This window comes from Chiloscyllium plagiosum, unplaced genomic scaffold (assembly GCF_037043375.1).
Source record: "Chiloscyllium plagiosum isolate Xiang-an unplaced genomic scaffold, Cpla_swu_hap1 HiC_scaffold_8, whole genome shotgun sequence".
In the NCBI taxonomy this organism is placed as follows: Eukaryota; Metazoa; Chordata; class Chondrichthyes; order Orectolobiformes; family Hemiscylliidae; genus Chiloscyllium; species Chiloscyllium plagiosum.
In genome coordinates, this window is record NW_028270146.1 from 52,755,279 (window position 1) to 52,775,884 (window position 20,606).

General features: G+C 40.3%; 2 protein-coding genes across 6 annotated transcripts in view; one reads left to right on the plus strand and one right to left on the minus strand.

The window, feature by feature from the left end:
• Positions 1–55: 55 nt before the first annotated feature.
• dmac2l (distal membrane arm assembly component 2 like) lies at positions 56–16,125 on the plus strand. 3 transcript variants are annotated; one of them, XM_043697608.2, is made up of 5 exons: positions 56–128; positions 3,614–3,730; positions 3,813–4,021; positions 9,968–10,139; positions 14,283–16,125. In XM_043697608.2, the coding sequence occupies exons 2-5, from the start codon at positions 3,627–3,629 to the stop codon at positions 14,392–14,394; spliced, it is 597 nt and encodes a 198-aa protein (XP_043553543.2). In that variant the 5' UTR covers positions 56–128; positions 3,614–3,626; the 3' UTR covers positions 14,395–16,125. The 3 variants fall into 3 exon arrangements, with proteins under 3 accessions (XP_043553543.2, XP_043553544.2, XP_043553545.2); XM_043697609.2 differs by lacking the exon at positions 56–128 and adding an exon at positions 163–477; XM_043697610.2 differs by lacking the exon at positions 56–128 and adding an exon at positions 1,953–2,087.
• cdkl1 (cyclin dependent kinase like 1 (CDC2 related kinase)) overlaps positions 16,122–20,606 on the minus strand; it is a 41,659-nt gene continuing 37,174 nt past the window's right edge. For 2 of the 3 annotated variants that reach the window (XM_043697606.2, XM_043697607.2), the window contains one exon: positions 16,279–16,459. In XM_043697606.2, the coding sequence (XP_043553541.1) occupies positions 16,358–16,459 (102 nt within the window). In that variant the 3' untranslated portion in view covers positions 16,279–16,357. Of the gene's footprint in view, positions 16,460–20,606 lie in introns of all 3 variants that reach the window. The other variant, XM_043697605.2, reaches the window with a different exon arrangement.

Here is a 20,606-nt window from a genome sequence, read left to right on the forward strand (position 1 = left end):
ATGCGCCGTGATGTAGTCGGCTGCCGGCGGCCTGCACCTGCGCGGTGAGTGGGCTGGCCCGGCGGCTGCTCGCGCCTGCGCCTGCTCCTGCTCCTTGGTGGGGGTGCCTCGCGTCGGCGTCAGGGCAGGTAGGGCCTTGCTTGGTGTGTAATCCTGGGCTTGTTGAGGTTTTCCTGCTGAGCAAAAGAGGGAAATCCAGCACAAAAAAACAACTTCAGATTTGCATTTTGGAGGTGACTGTTAGTCCAGCCTCAGTCTAATAAGGGGAGAAAAACCAAAAGAACCGTGGGTGCTGGAAATCAGAAACAAAACAGTAATTGCTGGGAAAACTTAGCAGGGTCACTGAACCCGAAACATTAACTCTGCTTTCTCTCCAGACCTGGAGAGTTTTTCTAGCAATTTCTATTTTTGATCAATTTGATCTGTTTGTCCAGTGTTCGGCTCTGCGGCAAGACCTGGCGTCACTTGTTTTCAAACGTAAGAAAAAAGGTGTTTCTGTCTTTTCTCCTGTTCAAGAAGGACGGATTGCACCCGAATTAGAAGGGGACTAATTTACTGGCAGGGAGATTTGCTAGAGCTGCTCGGTAGGATTTAAACTAGTAAGGTGGGGTGGAGGGGGAGCGGGAACGTGAGGTGGTGGGTCTCAGTGAGATAATGAGGAAATACATCAATCTGAGACTGGTACAGTTGAGAAAAGAAGTGAGTCAAACAGCAGGGACAAAGCAGAGAATAAGATGGGACTGATAAATTAAACTGCATTTACTTCAATGCAAGGGGGTCTAACAGGGAAGGCAGATGAACTCAGAGCATAGTTAGGAACAGGGACTGGGAAACCATAGCAATTACAGAAACATGGCTCAGGGATGGACAGGACTAGCAGTTTATAAGAAAGGGTGGTAAGAGAGGAGGGGCAATGGCGTTTTTGTGATAAGGGATAGCTTTACAGCTGTACTGAGGGATGATATTCCCAGAAATACATCCAGGGAAGTTATTTGGATGGAACTGAGAAATAAGAAAGGGATGATCACCTTATTAGGATTGTATTAGAGACCCCCCCCCCAGTAGTCAGAGGGAAATTGAGAAACAAATTTGTAAGGAGATCTCAGTTATCTGTAAGAATAATAGGGTGGTTATGGTTGGGGATTGCCATAGTGTTAAGGATTTAGATGGAGAGGAATTTAAGTGTGTACAAGAAAACATTCTGATTCAGTATGAGGATGTACCTATGAGAGAAGGTGCAAATCTTGACCTGCTCTTGGGAATAGGGCAGGTGACTGAGGTGTCAGTGGGGGTGCAGTTTGGGGCCTGCAACCATAATTCTATTAGTTTTAAAATAATGGTGGAAAAAGATATACCAGATCTAAGTTGAAGTTCTAAATTGGAGAAAGGCCAGTTTTGACGGTATTAGACAAGAACTTTCAAAAGCTGATTGGGTGCAGATGTTCGCAGTTAAAGGGTTGGCTGGAAACTGGTAAGCCTTCAGAAATATGATAATGAGAGCGCAGAGACAGTATATTCCTGTTAGGGTGAAAGGAAAGACTGGTAGGTATAGAGAATATTGGATGACTGAAGAAATTGAGGGTTTGGTTAAGAAAAAGATGTATATGTCAGGTATAGACAGTATAAATTAAGTGAATCCTTAGAAGAGTATAAATGCAGTAGGAGTATACGTAAGAGGGAAATCAGGAGGGCAAAAAGAGGACATGAGATAGCTTTGGCAAATAGAGTTAAGGAGAATCCAAAGGGTTTTTACAAATACATTAAGGACAAAAGGGTAACTAGGGAGAGAATAGAACCCCTCAAAGATCAGCAAGGCTGTGTTTGTGTGGAGCTGCAGGACATGGGGGAGACATTAAAGGATTATTTTGCATCAGTGTTTACTGTGGAAAAGGATATGGAAGATATAGAATATAGGGAAATTGATGGCAACATCTTCAAAAATGTCCATATTACAGAGGAGGATGTGCTGGATGTCTTGAAATGCATAAAAATGGATAAATCCTCAGGACCTGATCAGGTGTACCCAAGAACTCTGTGGGAAGCAAAGGAAGTGATTGCTGAGATATTTGTATCATCGATAGTCACAGGTGAGGTACCGGAAGACTGGAGGTTGGGTAACATGGTGCTACTATTTAAGAAAGGTGGTAAGGACAAGCCAGGGAATTATAGATCAGTGAGCCTGACCTCGGTGGTGGGCAAGTTGTTGGAAGGAATCCTGAGGGACAGGATGTACCTGTATTTGGAAAGGCAAGGACTGATTAGGGATAGTCAATAGGGCATTGTGTGTGGGAAATCACGTCCCACAAACTTGATTGAGTTTTTTGAAGAAGTAAGAAAGAGGATTGTTGAGAGCAGAGCAGTAGACATGATCTATATGGACTTCAGTAAGGCATTTGACAAGGTTTCCTTTGGGAGACTGGTTAGCAAGGTTAGATCCCAAGGAATATAGGGAGAACTAGCCATTTGGATACAGAACTGCCTGAAAGGTTGAAGACAGACGGTGGTGCTGGAGGGTTGTTTTTCAGACTGGAGGCCAGTGGAGTGCAACAAGGATCGGTAGTAGGTCCACTACTTTTCGACATTTATATAAATAGTTTGGACGTGAGATTAAGAGGTGTAGTTAGTAAGTTTGCAGATGACACCAAAATTGGAGGTGTAGTGGACAGCAGGATTACAATGGGATCTTGATCAGATGAGCCAATGGGCTGAGGAGTGGCAGATGGAGTTTAGTTTAGATAAATGCGAAATGCTGCATTTTGGGAAAACAAGTCTTAGCAGAACTTATACACTTAATGGTAAGATCCTCAGGAGTGTTGCTGGACAAAGAGATCTTGGAGTGCAGGTTCGTAGCTCCTTGAAAGTGGAGTCGCAGGTAGATAGGATAGTGAAGAAGGCATTTGATATGCTTTCCTATATTGGTCAGAGTATTGAGTACAGGAGTCAGAGGTCATGTTGTGACTGTACAGGATATTGGCTAGGCCACTTTTGGAATATTGGATTATCGGAAGGGTGTTGTGAAACCTGAAAGGGTTCAGAAAAGATTTACAAGGATGTTACCAGCTTGGAGGGTTTGAGCTTTAGGGAAAGATTGTATAGGCTGGGGCTGTTTTTCCTGCAGCGTCAGAGGCTGAGATGTGACCTTATAGAGGTTTATAAAATTATGAGGGGCATGGATAGTGTAAATAGACAAGGTCTTTTCCCTGGGGTGAGGGAGTCCAGAACTAAAGGGCATAGGTTTAGGGTGAGAGGGGAAAGATTTAAAAAGAGATTTAATGGGCAACGTTTTCACCAGGGTGGTGCATGTGTGGAATGGGCTGCCAGGGGAAATGGTGCAGGCTAATACAATTACAACATTCAAAAGGCATCTGGATGGGTATATGAATAGGAAGGGTTATGGTCTGGGGGCTGACAGGTAGGTCTAGATTGGGTTGGGATGTCTGATTTGCGTGGACGAGTTGGACCGAAGGGTCTGTTTCCGTGCTGTGCACCTCTATGACTCTTTCCAACTCGCAGTGGCATCACATTTGTCATACAAGTGATTGAAAGCATAAATCTTGAACCTGGTTTTTAATAAATATGCGACTATTCTAATCCTTTTTTTTTGTGGCTACAGAAAATCTATCAAGATGCTGTTTGTGAAGACAATGACATCCTTCATGGCTGTGCAGTGTGTCCGTTCTCGTGTTTGCCACAGAAATTTTTGGGGATGGTTGAATGCTGTTTTCAACAAGTGAGTTTAAAGTAAATGATAATTTACCACTTTGAAATCTTTTCCTAATATACATAGTAATGGTACATTTCCTTTCAAATAGGGTGGATTATGATCGTATAAAGGATGTTGGTCCAGACAGAGCTGCATCCGAGTGGTTACTTCGTTGTGGTGCTAGTGTGCGTTACAAAGGCTTTGATAAATGGCAGAAAGATTACAATCACCTACCCACTGGCCCATTGGAGAAATTCAAAATTGAAAGAATTGATGCCACTGAATCATGCATTATGTTCAAAGGATTTGACTACCTGGGTATTGTATCTTAAGTAATAGTTCATTTCTAACAGTTTGCGAATAGTTTTGAACAACATTTCTAATGGCTTTTGGAATTCGGGAATTAAAAATGAGACACCTATAACATCTTATGTCAGCATGTACTGTCACCTTTTTGTTATAAATTGCTATAATCACAATTATAATGGAAACTCCACATAAACATGTATGATTCTAATTGCACCTAATATTAGAGGCAGTGCAACGTATTATTGGCAGGGAGGTTTAGTTAGTGTTATAAGTTTTACATAGTTTCCATTGTAACTGGATATAGGAATAGAATTACAATGAAATTTAGGACATTATGTTTAAATGTATACATTTAAAACTGAATTACATTTGTTCAAACCAGCCCAATATACTCCTTCCTGTTCTATTTAAAAAGTGCACTTGGTATTTGAATCCCTGATGGTGACATGATGGCACACTGATTCGTATTTAATTAAAGAGGGAAACCAAAGGAATCATAATTAACTACTTCATTCTTGTTTTAATTCTAATAATTTAAAAGAAGAATGATGTTTAAGTATTTAATTACTGATGGTATCATTGTGGGGTATTGGTTTGCAACTGCTGTGCGTAAAAGAATTGAATTAACATTAATTTGAAATGTTGAACTCTGCAAAACCATAAATTAATAACCTTTTTCTAATCCATCTTATTCAAATGTGATGTCAAGAATATTATTAGTGTCAACAATCTGATGTAAACCTAGCATCCCCAAAATCATTTTGCCAGGTTTCTCCAGCCTTTGATTGCTCCCAGAAGTACCTTGCTTATGTATTCCATTTTAAATTTGATTATTGGCAGGCTGTTTCCAATAAACAGGACAGTTTTTATTTTCACTTTTGGAAATATCATGGTTACACTGCTGAAACTGGACATGTAGAGATCAAGATGGTCAAAAGTCTGAAATTAGATGAAGTGTCAAGAGTAGGGCAGGACTTATACATTTAATGGTAAGGTCCTGGGGGTGTTGCTGAACAAAGAGATCTTGGCGTGTAGGTTCATAGTTCTTTGAAAGTGGAGTCACAGGTAGATAGGATAGTGAAGAAGGCATTTGGTATGATTTCCTATTTTGGTCAGCGCATCGAGTAAAGGAGTTGGGACATCATGTTGTGGCTGTACAAGACATTGGTTAAGCCATTTTTGGAATATTATGTGCAATTCTGGTCTCCCTTCTATCAGAAAGATGTTGTTAAACTTGAAAAAATTCAGAAAAGATTTACAAGGATGTTACCAAGGTTGGAGGGTTTGTACCAAAGGGAACCGCTGAATAGGGTGGGGCTGTTTTTCTGGAGCATTAGTGGCTGAGGGGTGACCTTATAGAAATTTATAAAATCATGAGGGGCATGGATAGGGTAAACAGAGAACATCCTTTCCATGGGTTGGGAGTTGGGGTAAAAGGTATCTAAGGGGCAACTTTTTCACGCAAAGGATGGTGTGTGTATGGACTGAACTGCCAGGGGAAGTGGTGGAGGGTGGTACAATTACAACATTTAAAAGGCATCTGGATATGAAAAGGCATATGAATAGGGAAGGTTTAGAGGGATATGGGCCAAGTGCTGGCAAATGGGACTAGATTAGGTTAGGATATCTGGTCGGCATGGACGGGTTAGACCGAAGGGTCTGTTTCCGTGCTGTACACCTCTATTAGATTAGATTACTTACAGTGTGGAAACAGGCCCTTCGGCCCAACAAGTCCACACCGCCCTGCCGAAGTGCAACCCACCCATACCCCTACATTTACCCCTTACCTAACACTACGGGCAATTTAGCATGGCCAATTCACCTGACCTGCACATCTTTGGACTGTGGGAGGAAACCGGAGCAAACGGAGGAAACCCACGCAGACACGGGGAGAACGTGCAAACTCCACACAGTCAGTCGCCTGAGGTGGGAATTGAACCCGGGTCTCTGGCGCTGTGAGGCAGCAGTGCTAACCACTGTGCCACCGTGCCGCCCATATTCTGTGAGTTGTGAAACTGAAGGAAATTACATAGGTATGGATAGGTGAGTCCATGGAGGGAATTAAAAACAAATGTGAGAATCTAAATTTGAGTATTGCTTAACCATGAGCCAGTGTAGGTTAGCAAGCAAGGAGAAGGTAGCTGAACAGGTCTTGAGGCATATAAGGACATGGTAGCAGATTTTCAGATATTTTTAAGTTTACAAATGTTAGTGTGTAAGATTAGTCCGGTCTAGAGGTAACAAAGAAATGTACAAACAATGATAAACTTGAACAATTAATAGGATCAAATCAGTCAATGTTAAGGAGGTGTCAGTAAGCATCAAAAAGCTGGGCAACTCCATTCTTAAAATTTACCAATTTCCTTTTGGAAGCAACCAAAATATATTTGTTTATGCTGTTATATTGAATGATCCGTCTGAAAGGTTCCCCCAGTTGAAGACTTACAATTAAATGTAAAATCTATATGGCAAAAAAACTGTGAAGTAAACAATTCTGAGTAAAATTCTCATTATTTTGTTATGAAGATGTGAATAAGGCAACAGTATAACCCTGGGTCGAACAACTCGATTAGTTCATTGTCTGGAGACAAAAACAAATTTGAATTCGGCCAATCAGTTTAAATTATGCCCCGAAAAAATACCAATTTCCAATTAAGTTTGAATTGAGTATATTGACAATTTTAAATGCCAGTGACACAATCCAATGCTCTGGGGTATAGGACGGGGGGGGGGGGGGGGGGACCTCATTGTGTAGCAGTTCCAGTTCTGTTTCTGGCCAATGGATATGTCTCTCTTTCTCTCTCACTCAATCAGGGTACCTCTCTCTCTCTCTCTCTCTCCCACAAAGGGAAACAACCTTTCTACATCTGTCCTCTTAAATCCCCTAAGAATATAATATGTTTCAATAAGGTTCTAAATTCCAATGAATGAAGGTCCATCCTACTCAGCCTCTCCTCTAAATTTGGCATCAGCCTGGTGAACCAACTTAGAACTGCCTAAAGTGCCAGTTCGTCATTCCTTGGAATCGGAGCTCAAAACTGTTCACAGTATTCCAGCTATGGTCTGATTAGTACTGTATACAGTTTTAGCAAAACCTCCAAATTTTTCTCTCTCATTCACATTAAAAGTCTACATTCCAATTGTCTTTCCTATTACCCAATGAATTTGGATGATAGCTTTTTAAAATTTTATGACTCCTTGCTCCCTCTGTTCCATAGGCACTTTCAGTCTTTTTTCATTTAAATAACATTTAGCTTCTGTATTCTTCCTGCCAAAGTGAATGACCCATTACATCTGCCAAGTTTTTGCCCACTCATTTAACCTCTCTATGTCCTGTGGTAGACCCTTTGTGTCATTCTCAACGTTGGCTTTCGCGACTATTTTTGTGTGGTCCACAAACTTGGCTATAGTATTTTACTTTTCACATCCAAGTCATTATTATATATTGTAAAATATTGTGGCTCCAGCAATAATCCCTTTAGCACACCACAGATTGCCATCATGAAAATGTTCCCTACTCTCTGTCTTCTTTATACTACCTCCAACACCATGGACTCTTGTCAAGGAGTCAATTGAGTGGTACATTACCAAATGTCTTCTGAAAATCCAAATATATTACATTCATTGCTTCCCCTTTATCTGTCCTGGTTGTTACCACTTCAGAGAGTTCTAGTATATTTTTTGGCATGATTTCCCTTTATGAAGCCATGCTGACTCTATTTAATTATATTATATACTTCTGAATACCTGACTTTTACATCCTGTATAGTAGACTTTATTTTCCCAAGAACAGATATTAACCAAACTGGCCTATAGTTACCTGTTCATTTTTTTGTCTTTTTACCTTCATAAATAAAGATGTTACATTTGCAGTTATCCATTCTCTGGATCTTTTCCAGAACTTAAAAAATTCTTGGACAATTAGTACCAGTGTACACTATCATTTGTAACTACTTCCTTTAGTATCCAAAGATGCATTCCATCAGGTCCAGGAGACCTGTTGATCTTTAGCCCCACTAGTGACTTCTTATGTCGTTTTTTTTTGTTTACTTCATCTCTTCCTTTTGTCCTTTGAACATTTTAGTAATTTTGGAATGCTATTAATGTCTACCATAATAAAGACTGATGCAAATTATTTATTCAACTCATCTGCCATTTCCTGGTTCTCTGTTAAAATTTCCCCAGCCTCATTCTCCAAGAAGCCCCTGTTCACTTTGGCTTCTCTCTTCCTTTTAATTTATTTAAAGAAGCTCTTGCTGTTCATCTTAATATTACTTGCAAGTTTACCTCAAAGTTTATTTTCTCCGTCTTCATTTTTGTTTGGTCAGCTTTTGTTAGTTTATGAAACTTGTCCAATCCTCTGGCTTAATAAGTGAATTCTTTGGCTACAAATACAACTTCCTTGGCCATCAAGGGTGGGGCTTGAACCTGGAGCTGCTGATTGAGAGGAAGAGTTGATACTAATTGCACCACAAATCCTCTTTGAAATGCAGTGACTATCACTTGTACTTATTTCCCTCTTTGACCTACTTCTGATCTAAAAGCTTCACCACTGTCTCTTCTCTGTAGTACTTAGAGTCATAGAGATGTACAGCATGGAAACAGACCCTTCGGTCCAACCCGTCCATGTCGACCAGATATCCCAACCCAATCTAGTCCCACCTGCCAGCACCTGGCCCATATCCCTCCAAACCCTTCCTATTCATATACCCATCCAAATGCCTCTTAAATGTTGCAATTGTACCAGCCTCCACATCGTCTGGCAGCTCATTCCATACACGTACCACCCTCTGCGTGAAAAAGTTGCCCCTTAGGTCTCTTTTATATTTTATATTTATAAAAATATCTTTTATATTTTTCCCCTCTCACCCTAAACCTATGCCCTCTAGTTCTGGACTCCCCCACCCCAGGGAAAAGACTTTGCCTAATTATCCTATCCATGCCCCTCATAATTTTGTAAACCTCTATAAGGTCACCCCTCAGCCTCCGACGCTTCAGGGAAAACAGCCCCAGCCTGTTCAGCCTCTCCCTGTAGCTCAGATCCTCCAACCCTGGCAACATCCTTGTAAATCTTTTCTGAACCATTTCAAGTTTCACAACATCTTTCCAATAGGAAGGAGACCAGAATTGCACACAATATTGAAACAGTGGCCTAACCAATGTCCTGTACAGCCACAACATGACCTCCCAACTCCTGTACTCAATACTCTGACCAATAAAGGAAAGCATACCAAACGCCCTCTTCACTATCCTATCTACCTGCGACTCCACTTTCAAGGAGCCAAGAACCTGCACTCCAAGGTCTCTTTGTTCAGCAACCTGATGCTATCTGCTTCTGTTACTCACCAGCAGTTTTGCAAAATCTATTTTAGGGTGGTTTATGTAGTAATTTTATCCTTAAAGATAGACCTAAGACTGTACGTAAGTGTTGGTTATCTATCCTAACTGTTTCCAGAATTCCTCAGAATGCAGAGTACATTCAGTACTTCCAGTTGGCATCCCTCCTCCCTGCCACTTCTTTTTTCCCCTCTCCATCTCCACTAATTCTTATTGTTTCCATATTTAACTCTTTTCAGTTACTCTGCCTCAAATACTGCTATTTCTTTGTAACCCAAAATTAGCACAATTCTTCCACTTTACGCAATGCCTGAGACCTCCTGTTGCATCAGATTTCCTCAGCTACAGCTTCTTACTGTGCTACTAGGACCCTTACTTCACAGTACAAGACATTGCAAGTCCCAGCCTCAACCTTGCCTCGAGTGCTGGCAGAAGCCAGCAGTCACATTTAATATATTTAAACAAATAGGGAAAAATTATGTTATGACTAATCGTGCGTGCCTGATATTTAAAATCAAATGTGGTAAAAATGTTCTCAGTGTAAAGAAATATCAGAATTTTTTGGCAGATTTGTAAAAGGCCTTGTGTAAGGTTTGTCATGTGTTTATTTCATTGTAGATTATCTGGAGCATGTTGAAGAAATTAAATTCCAAAGGTGTATATACATTCAAGATGAATGTCTTGAGAGATTATGCAGGATACAAAATTTGCAAAAGAGCCTTCAATGGCTGGAAATTATTTCCTGTGGAAATGTCACAGACCGGGGAATTATATCACTTCACCTTCTTAAGTAAGTATTTTGGGAGAAAAGAAATACTGTTACAAGGTAGTATCATTTAAAAAGTTAAATACTTTGGCATTCGTGTCTTCGTTACAAGACATTTTACTTCAGTTAGCCAACTAAAAATTGAGTGAAGTTATAATAAGTGCTTGATATACAGCTAAATAATGAATCAACAATTCTAAGGGTAAAAATTATTTTAGTCAACTAATTTAATAAATTGTACCTAATCCCAAATTCATTACAGTATTTGAACTTTGAGTTCTCATTGATGGAATTCTGATTAAAGTTCCTGAAAATGCAGCGAAGTGTTAAGCTTCCTTCTATTCCCCAACAAGCTCGGGAAGTGATTGCTGGGCTCCTTTCTGAGATACTTGTTTCATCGATCGCCACAGGTGAGATGCCGTAAGAGTGGAGGTTGGCTAACGAAAAGTGATAAGGAAAAGCCAAGAAACTACAGAATGATAAGCCTGACTTAAGTGGTGGACAAATTGTTGGAGGGGATACCGATGGACAGGATTTAGAGTCATAGAGATGTACAGCATGGAAACAGACCCTGAGGTCCAACCCGTCCATGCTGACTAGATATCCCAATCCAATCTAGTCCCACCTGCCAGCACGGGCCCATAACCCTCCAAATCCTTCCTATTCATATCCCCATCCAAATGTCTCTTAAATGTTGCAATTGTACCAGCCTCCACCACTTCCTCTCGTGGCAGCTCATTCCATACACATATCATTCTCTGTGTGAAAAAGTTGCCCCGCAGGTCTCTCTTATATCTTTCCCCCCTCACCCTAAACCTATGCCCTCTAGTTCTGGACTCACCGACCCCAGAGTAAAGACTTTGCCTATTTATCCTATCCATGCCCCTCATAGTTTTGTAAACTTCTATAAGGTCACCCCTCAGCCTCCGACGCTCCAGAGAAAACAGCCCCAGCCTGTTCAGCCTCTCCCTATAGCTCAAATCCTCCAACCCTGGCAATATCCTTGTAAATCTTTTCTGAACCCTTTCAAGTTTTACAACATCTTTCCAATAGGAAGGAGACCAGAATTGCACGCAGTATTCCAACAGTGGCCTAACCAATATTCTGTACAGCCGCAACATGACCTTCCAACTCCTGTACTCAATACTCTGACCAATAAAGGAAAGCGTACTGAACGCCTTCTTCAGTACCCTATCTACCCACGACTCCACTTTCAAGGAGCTATGAACCTGCACTCCAAGGTCTCAGCAACAGGTCCCCAGGACCTTACCATTAAGTGTATAAGTCCTGCTAAGATTTGCTTACCCAAAATGCAGCACCTCACATTTATCTGAATCAAACTTCATCTGCCACTTATCAGCCCATTGGCCCATCTGATCAAGATCCCGTTGTAACCTGAGGTAACCCTCTTCGCTGTCCACTACTCCTCCAATTTTGGTGTCATCTGAAAACTTACTAACTGTACCTCTTATGCTCGCATCTAAATCATTTATGTAAATGACAGAAAGTAGAGGACCCAGCACCGATCCTTGTGGCACTCCACTGGTCACAGACCTCCAGTCTGAAAAACAGTATGTGAACATAGGAGATATGATTAGTAAGTTTGGAGATGGTGGGTAGTGGACAGCAAGAAAGTTGCCTCAGAGTACAACGGAACCTTGATCAGATGGGCTAATGGGCTGAGGAGTGGTAGATGGAATTTAATTTAGATAAATGTGAGATGCTCCATTTTGGAAAGGTAAAGCAGGGCAGGACTTATACACTTCATGGTAAGGTCCTGGGGAGTATTGCTTAAAAAAGAGACTTTGGAGTGTGGATTCATAGCTCCTTGAAAATGGAGTCGCAGATGGACAGAATAGTGAAGAAGCTTTTGGTGTGCTTGCCTTTATTGGTCAGTTACGAGATCCTGTTGTGGCTGTACAGGACATTGGTTAGACCACTTTTGAAATACCCTGTTCAAATCTGGTTTCCCTGCTAAAGGAGGGGTGTTGTGAAACTTGAAAGAGTTCAGAAAAGATTTACGAGGATGTTGTCAGGATTGAAGGGTTTGAGCTGCAGGGTAGGGGTGAATAGCCTGGTGCTATTTTTCCTGGAATGTCGGAGGCTGAGGTTTATAAAATCATGAAGGGCATGGATAGGTTAAATAGACGAGATCTTTTCCCCAGGATGGGGAGTCCAGAACTAGAGGGCATAGGTTTAAGGTGAGAGGGGAAAGATTTAAAAGGGACCTAAGGGGCAACCTTTTCACACAGAGGATTGTGCATCTATGGAATGAGCTGCCAGAGGAAGTGGTGAAGACTGGTACAATTACAATATTTAAAAGACATCTGGATGGGTATATGAATAGGAAAGGTTTAAAGGGATATGGACCAAGTACTGGCAAATGGGACCAGATTAATTTAGGATATCTACTTGGCATGGACAAGTTGGACCAAAGGGTCTGTTTCCATGCTATACAGCTCTATGGCTCTGTGACTGTATGACCTGCCCCACCCACCCAGATGAAATGCTTAATACAGCAGCATCAACTTTCGTTTATGTAGCTCTAATTATGCAGAGAATCCCAATGTACTTTGCAGGATGTGAACAACCAAAAGGATGTCCAAGCCAAAAAGAAAAGTTTGGGAGGGGGGTAAAGAGAGAGAGAGAGAGCTTGCCAGAGGTGGAATTTACATGGGGGGTGTTAAAGGAGAGGGAATGGAAAGTGTGGTCAAGAGTGGCCAGCAGAGAGAATTCAAGATTGTGGAATCTAGATAATTAAAGATATGGCATTTAATAGTAAGGCAAAAGTATGCATAAAAGATCAATATCAGATGAAAATATGATTTAAAAAAAACAGTTGAAGTGCTGAGATTAGAGCTCAGAAAAGCCAAACCATAAAGGGATTCAAATACAAGTATTGAAAATTTTATTGAAGCTTTAAAAATGAGAAGCAAATATTTCATGGCAGGGATAGGAATTGTAGATAAGCAAGACTGTGTGTAGGAAATTATAAATGAGAATGGCAGACCAGATAAGAAATCTGTTCTGAAGAACTCATACAGACTTGAAACAACTCTTTCTCTCTCCAGATGCTGCCAGATCTGCAAAGTTTCTCCTGCATGCTGTTTGTTTCAGGTTTCCAACATCCACAATATTTTGCCTTTTATTACTGCAGTGATGATAGTTTAGAATAACCAGTGATCACTACATTTTGATGTTTTTAACTTATTCATGAAATGTGAGCATTCCTAATTGTCTGTGAGAATGTGGTGATGAGCTATGCCTTGAACCATTGCAACCTGTATTATACACCCAAGTGCTATAAGGCAGGGTGTTCCATGGTTTTGAAAGTTATAAAAGAGACCTAAGGCAACTTTTCACACATAAGGTGGTATATGTATGGAAGGAAGTGGTGGAGGATGGTACAATTGCAACATTTAAAAGGCATCTGAATGGGTATATGAATAGGAAGGGTTTGGCGGGATATGGGCTGGGTGCTGCCAGGTGGGACTAGATTGTGTTGGGATATCTGGTCGGCGTGGACGAGTTGGACTGAAGTGTCTGTTTCCGTGCTGTACATCTGACTCTAGGGTGACAGGTATGTTAATGCTAGTAGTTGAGTAATTGCTCTAATGTATTTGCATTGTACACAGGATGTTGAAACCATTTTGGCTGCTACAAAGGGGCTGATATGCACAGTATTCACAGTACCACGTTTAGGCAGTTTAGGATCTATGTAGAAATCTCAATAAGTATAAAAGTCAATTGGCCCAATCTGGTGTTAATGTTTATCCTGTATACTAAGTCATTCTGATTGTGTGCTAATCCTGCTTCCAATCCCCTGATTCCTTTTACCATCTATCTGATCTTACAAATTGATATTATTTTTCCTTCAATCACTAAGTATGCTCAGACATACTACAGTCTGTGTGCAGCAAAAGTACACTGATAATTTACACATATCAACATGCACCATCAAACTAAGTGAGAAAATTGTAGTGCAATCACAATGTTCTAATAAATGATATTCTGTTATATCATGAAATGTTTCTTAGAAGGTATTTTAATGCAGTATTTAATTTTGGAGCTGATAAAATTATGTATTGATTTGAAGTACAGGGAAATGTTTGAATGTCACTTTTTTTTCTGTACCGAGTGTTAAATCTTGATTTCCTCATCTTGCAGAAACCTAAGATATTTGTTTCTGAGTGATCTTCCTGGCATAGAAGAAAAAGAAAAAACTCTTCAGATTTTAATAAGAGCTTTACCTAACTGTGAAATTAAAGTTGATCTTTAGTAAAACTACAACTTACAAATTTATGTATAGTTTAAATACAATGCTACTTTGGAATAAGGATCACAAAAATATTATCATGCTTTTGCAGTCGTTAGATATCAATGTGTTAGCCACAAGTGCACTCACTGAAGTTGCCCAAGGTGTTTTATTCTCATTTGTCAAATTAGATTTGAGCCTTTATATTGAAAAGACTTCATCTGTAGTAATTATTCATTTATTAGTTCTATAAAAATCCATGAATCAAGATTGTAAAAGTTTCAATAGTATATAAAGTACATAAATTATAATCGAAAATGTTCAAACATCAATTCTATTCATTTTGTAGTATAGGAAAGAAACCTTCCCTATTAGTCATTATTTCAAAATACTTTGGTTTAAAATGTGCATACAGTTATCAGGAGACTGCATTATTTTTACTTTCTGTAGTTTGTATTTATTTGTATTTATAATAATTTACATTTCTGATACGGAGCGGCATACACTTGCTTTTAGGTATAAATGAACTGGATGTGCAATTTATTCCAGTATTAACAGATTTGTGGCTAAATATACAACATAAATGGAGATTTTTAAATCAATGAAGTTAAGTATTGCAGATTTTGTAATCTATTTGCAGGTTATAATTTCAGCTGTTCATAAGTATACATTTACAACAATGATACCTCATTAAGGTATAAACCAATGATTTTACAAAAGCTATGATCTTACAGTAGTCACACCTGCAGTTTGTTTTAGTTGTTTGATTCAAATATGTTAGATTACCTTTTCAGTGCTAATTCTTAATTTGTGTATTTTTTAAAATGTTGTACCTGTTTATTTCGTTCATATCAAAATTGTCAAGCTAAATCACTCCTGTGTATAAATACATAGTAAGCAGAACACTGAATTTTGCATGTTAAGAACTATCATTTATTTGCAGTCTTGATCCACTAATTGATAAGTATTTGATTTTAAATCTATGTGCATCCAAACTGAATTATTTTAATTTAGGTTATCTGCTGGACTAAACAGCTCATTCTGACTACATTGAGTATTGTACTAGAGTTGGAATCTAAATGGAGCAAGAATGTAAAGAAGTGAGAATTTTCAGAGCAGGGTATTTTAAGGAATTGGTTGAAATGGGTGGTTTAAGAACTCACCAGAAATGCAAACCACACTACTCAAAAATAATTTCATGCAGAAGTCAGGTGAGGTCTGAAGGCATAACATTTGTTTCTTGTAAATTTCTGTGAATCCAATATTTCAATCCCTTAATACACCACTTTAAATCTAAAAAATGTCAGTTAATACATTATTAGACAAAGGCTAAAAAGAATCTTTGGCCTGCTGATCCCACAGCTGTAGAAGACAAATGTTGGCAGTATTCTTGACTAAGTCAACTTTTGTTAGGTATACAGATTGAACCTTGATTATCCAGCATTCAATTATCTGAATTTTGGATTATCCAGTAAGATTGCAAGGTCCTGATGTTTGGCTAAACTGTATTAGCCGGTATTCGATTATCCGACAAAATATGCTCTGCCCGTGCCGTTCAGATAATCAAGGTTCCTCTGTGTACATAGTGAAACATTGCACTCCTTGGGTAAGTTCCGACCCCAAAAATGCTAATGCAACTTGGGTTTTGTCTAGCAAATGGGATTACAGTTTAAAACATTTTCAAGCATGTTGTAAAATTGCAGAAAATATTTTGTATTTCCATTGTACACATTTAAAAAAAAAACCGTGACCAAGTATTTTCCAGTTCATGCTCATTTCATTCATTTTAAACACACAAAGAAAAATAATGAACTTAATAAAGAAAGTGCATACAATCTCAGGCTGGGTAACACTATTACGCACGTCTCCATTTTATTGTCCCCACCAAAAAGTTTAAAAACTCAACACCTCTTTTGGACACTTGGTTTTTTCAGGTAGGTGTCTTCAGTTTGTATCTTTTGTAACTTGGTACGTTATTGTCACTTGTTTAAATATTTGGTAGATGGTAATTATATTTCTGCTTGAAGTACTTCTTGCTTTCCATGGATGGAGGTATATTGCTGCTGGTAAGTTGTGGTAAGTACTGCAACTATACAAAAGAGTATAGAGGGAAAAAAAATCAAGGGAACAATAAACAACAACTGGAATTGACCTAAAAATAGCAACTAATTTCTGATGCATTTAGAGCACTTTTTAAAATCAAAACCTATTCTTGGGAAGGAGAAGTCATAACTCATTCTTATTTTGTTTGGCAGCTTTAAGCAGTATAATATTTAACAATAAATATTTGTATCATCACACAAATATTCGAATTAGGAACTGGGATGGCCATTATAGCCCCTTGAGCCTGCTCTGCCATTTGATAAGATGATCCTGGCTTAATCTGATTACTCCATCTTCCCCCAACCCCTTACTGGTCAGATGCCTTTGCATTAAAAATATTCAAATGTTTTCTCAAAAGTTGGTAGAAGACTCCCAAACTGCTAGAGAAACATTTTCTCATTTGTCTGAAGTGGATACCCTTGAAATAGCTTTTCAGTCAGGATCTTGCATATTTCAATCAAGTCCCCTCATAAGACAACCCACACATTACTCTAGTACATCTTTTCAGAAATGCTTCTAACACACTTGTATCCTTCCATAAAAGAGGACACCAGTATTGTACCGCAGTACTTCAGATGGAGTCTCACCAATTATCTATATAACTAAAGCATAACCTCCCTACTTTTGGGTCTAATCCCTCTGCAATCAACAATAACATTTTCTTATTACTTGCTGAACCTATGTATTAATCTCTGTGAATTATAAAGCAGGACACTCAGAATTCTCTGCATTCCATAGTTTTGCAGTCTCTTGCTACTTAAACTTTTTATTCTTCCTGCCAAAATGGATAATTTCCACATATATACTGCATTTGTTAGATCTTTGACTACTGAGTTCATCTATTAATATCCCTCTGTGGCCTCCTCATAGCTGCTTTGCTTATTGCTTGCTTACTTTTGCCTTTATAAATAGATTAAGCAACTATATCTTCAATTCCTTTATGCAAGTCATTTATATGCATTGTAAAAAGTTGAGACCACAGCACTGATCAAAGCAGCACATAACTAGTTATTTCTTTCCACACAAAAATGATCTATTTATGCAAACACTTGATTTCCTGTTAACTAAGCAATCTTAATTTATGCTAATGATGTGCTTTTTTTCCTCAGTAATAAGCATTGCTATGGTACCTTATCAAATACCTTCTGGAAATCTAAGCAATGAACATCCATCTATAATGGATGTCCTTCTGAGGACTCAAATTGGTTGGTTGAATATGACGTTCTTTTCTCAAATCTTGTTGACTCTGCCTGATTATTTTGAATTTTAAGTGCCCTCTCATCACTTTCTTTAATAATAGAATCATAGAGATGTACAGCATGGAAACAGACCCTGTGGTCCAACTCGTTCATGCTGACCAAATATTCTAAATTAATCTAGTCCCATTTGCCAGCAGTTGGCCCATATCACTCTAAACCCTTCCTATTCATGTACCTATTCAGATGCTTTTTAAAAGTTGTAATTGCACTAGCCTCAACCATTGCCTCTTGCAGCTCATTCCATACACTCACACCTTGCGCAAAAACGTTGCCACTTAGGTCCCTTTTAAATCTTTCCCCTCTCACCTTAAACTTATGCCCTCTAGTTCTAGACTCCCCCATCCCAGGGAAAAGACCTTATCCATGTTACTCATGATTTTATGAACTTCTATAAGGATACCCCTCAGCCACTGAAGCTACAGGGAAAATGGCCCCAGCCTATTCAACACATCCCTATAGATCAAACCCACCAACCCTGGCAACATCTTGTAAATCTTTTCTGAACCCTTTCGAGTTTCACAACATCCTTCCTATAGGAGGGAGACCAGAATTGCACTCAATATTCCAACAGTGGCTTAACCAATGTCCTGTACAGTCACAACATGACCTTTCAACTCCTATAGTTGAAACTTTATTGCTGGAACAGCACAGCAGGTCAGGCAGCATCCAGGGAACAGGAGATTCGACGTTTCGGGCACAGGCCCTTCTTCAGGAATGAGCAGAGAGTGTTCAGCAGGAGAAGATAAAAGGTAGGGAGGAGGGACTTGGAGGAGGGGAGTTGGAAATGTGATAGGTGGAAAGAGGTCAAGGTGAGGGTGATAGGTCGGAGTAGGATGGAGGCGGAGAGGTCAAGAAGAAGACTGCAGGTCAGGAAGGCGGTGGTATCTTCCGACTGGGAACCCTCCAACCGCAGGGGATGAACTTGGACTTCACCAGTTTCTTCATCCCCCCTCCCCCCACCTTGTCTCAGCCGGATCCTTCCAGCCCGGCACCGCCTTCCTGACCTGCAGTCTTCATCTTGACCTCTCCGCCTCCATCCTACTCCGACCTATCACCCTCACCTTGACCTCTTTCCACCTATCACATTTCCAACTCCCCTCCTCCAAGTCCCTCCTCCCTACCTTTTATCTTCTCCTGCTGAACACTCTCTGCTCATTCCTGAAGACGGGCCTATGCCCGAAACGTCGAATCTCCTGTTCCCTGGATGCTGCCTGACCTGCTGTGCTGTTCCAGCAATAAAGTTTCAACTTTGATCTCCAGCATCTGCAGACCTCACTTTCTCCTCGAAGATTTCAACTCCTATACTCAATGCCCTGACCAATAAAGGAAAGCATACTAAACATCTTCGCTATCCTGTCTACCTATGACTCAATTTTTTAAGGAATAATAGTTTCTAATATTTTCCCTATTGCATATCGTTCTTACATTCTGGCTCTGCGTTTTTAGATAAAGTTGTTAGAAGGGATAAGGACAGTTTAAGAAATAAAAATAATTCGGGATCTAAAATTACCATACCTTTGAAATATTTTGCTTTCAGACATGAATGGTTGCTAGAACACTGCAGAGAGTGTGTTGACAATCAAACGTCTCACATTAAACTGCGTGTGATATGTCTATACTACTGACTGTGTAACAAATTGATCATTACCTACAGGAAGTTTAATTATTTTCTGTATTTTTAAAATTGCTTTAAAAACCTGATATTTAGAAGCAACTGTCTCTCCCAGATCCTTTGTGGAAACATCCTAAAACATGACAATTATACCTTAAACACAATCTTCTATCTTGGTTTAGAGACTGGAAAAACTAGTAGATTTGGAGTCTGAATCAAAAGGATCAATTACCTCCAGCATTTGAGTGTATTGGGACAGATTTTGTCAAACTAATGATGTCTGAATAATGTATGTTTAGTTATACATATGTTTGAGGAGAAAGTGAGGTCTGCAGATGCTGGAGTTCAGAGCTGAAAATGTGTTGCTGGAAAAGCGCAGCAGGTCAGGCAGCATCCAGGGAACAGGAGAATCGATGTTTCGGGCAGGAATGAGGAAAGTTTGTTCAGCAGGCTAAGATAAAAGGTAGGGGGGAGGGGCGTCGGAAATGTGATAGGTGGAAAGAGGTCAAGGTGAGGGTGATAGGTCAGACTGGGGTGGGGGCGGAGGTTAGGAAGGCGGTGCTGAATTCGATGGATTTGACTGAGACAAGGTGGGGGGAGGGGAAATGAGGAAACTGGTGAAATCCGAGTTCATCCCTTGTGGTTGGAGGGTTCCCAGTCGGAAGATGAGGCGCTCTTCCTCCAACTGTCATGTTGTTCTGGTCTGGTGATGGAGGAGTCCAAAGACCTGTATATCCTTGGTGGAGGGGGAGTTGAAGTGTTGAGCCACAGGGTGGTTGGGTTGGTTGGTCCGGGTGTCCCAGAGGTGTTCTCTGAAACGCTCCGCAAGTAGGCGGCCTGTCTCCCCAATATAGAGGAGGCCACATCGGGTGCAGAGGATGCAATAGATGATGTGTGTGGAGCTGCAGGTGAATCTGTGGCGGATATGGAAGTTTCCTTTGGGGCCTTGGAGGGAGGTGAGGGGGGAGGTGTGGGCGCAAGTCTTGCACCTCCTGCAGTTGCAGGGGAAGGTGCCGGGAGTGGAGGTTGGGTTGGTGGGGGGTGTGGATCTGACGAGGGAGTCACGGAGGGAGTGGTCTTTACGGAATGCTGATAGGGGAGGGGAGGGAAATATATCCTTGGTGGTGGGGTCCGTTTGGAGGTGGCGGAAATGATGGCGGATGATGCGCTGTACATGGAGATTGGTGGGGTGGTAGGTGAGGACCAGTGGGGTTCTGTCCTGGTGGCGGTTGGAGGGGCGGGAAGTGGAAGAGATGCGGTGG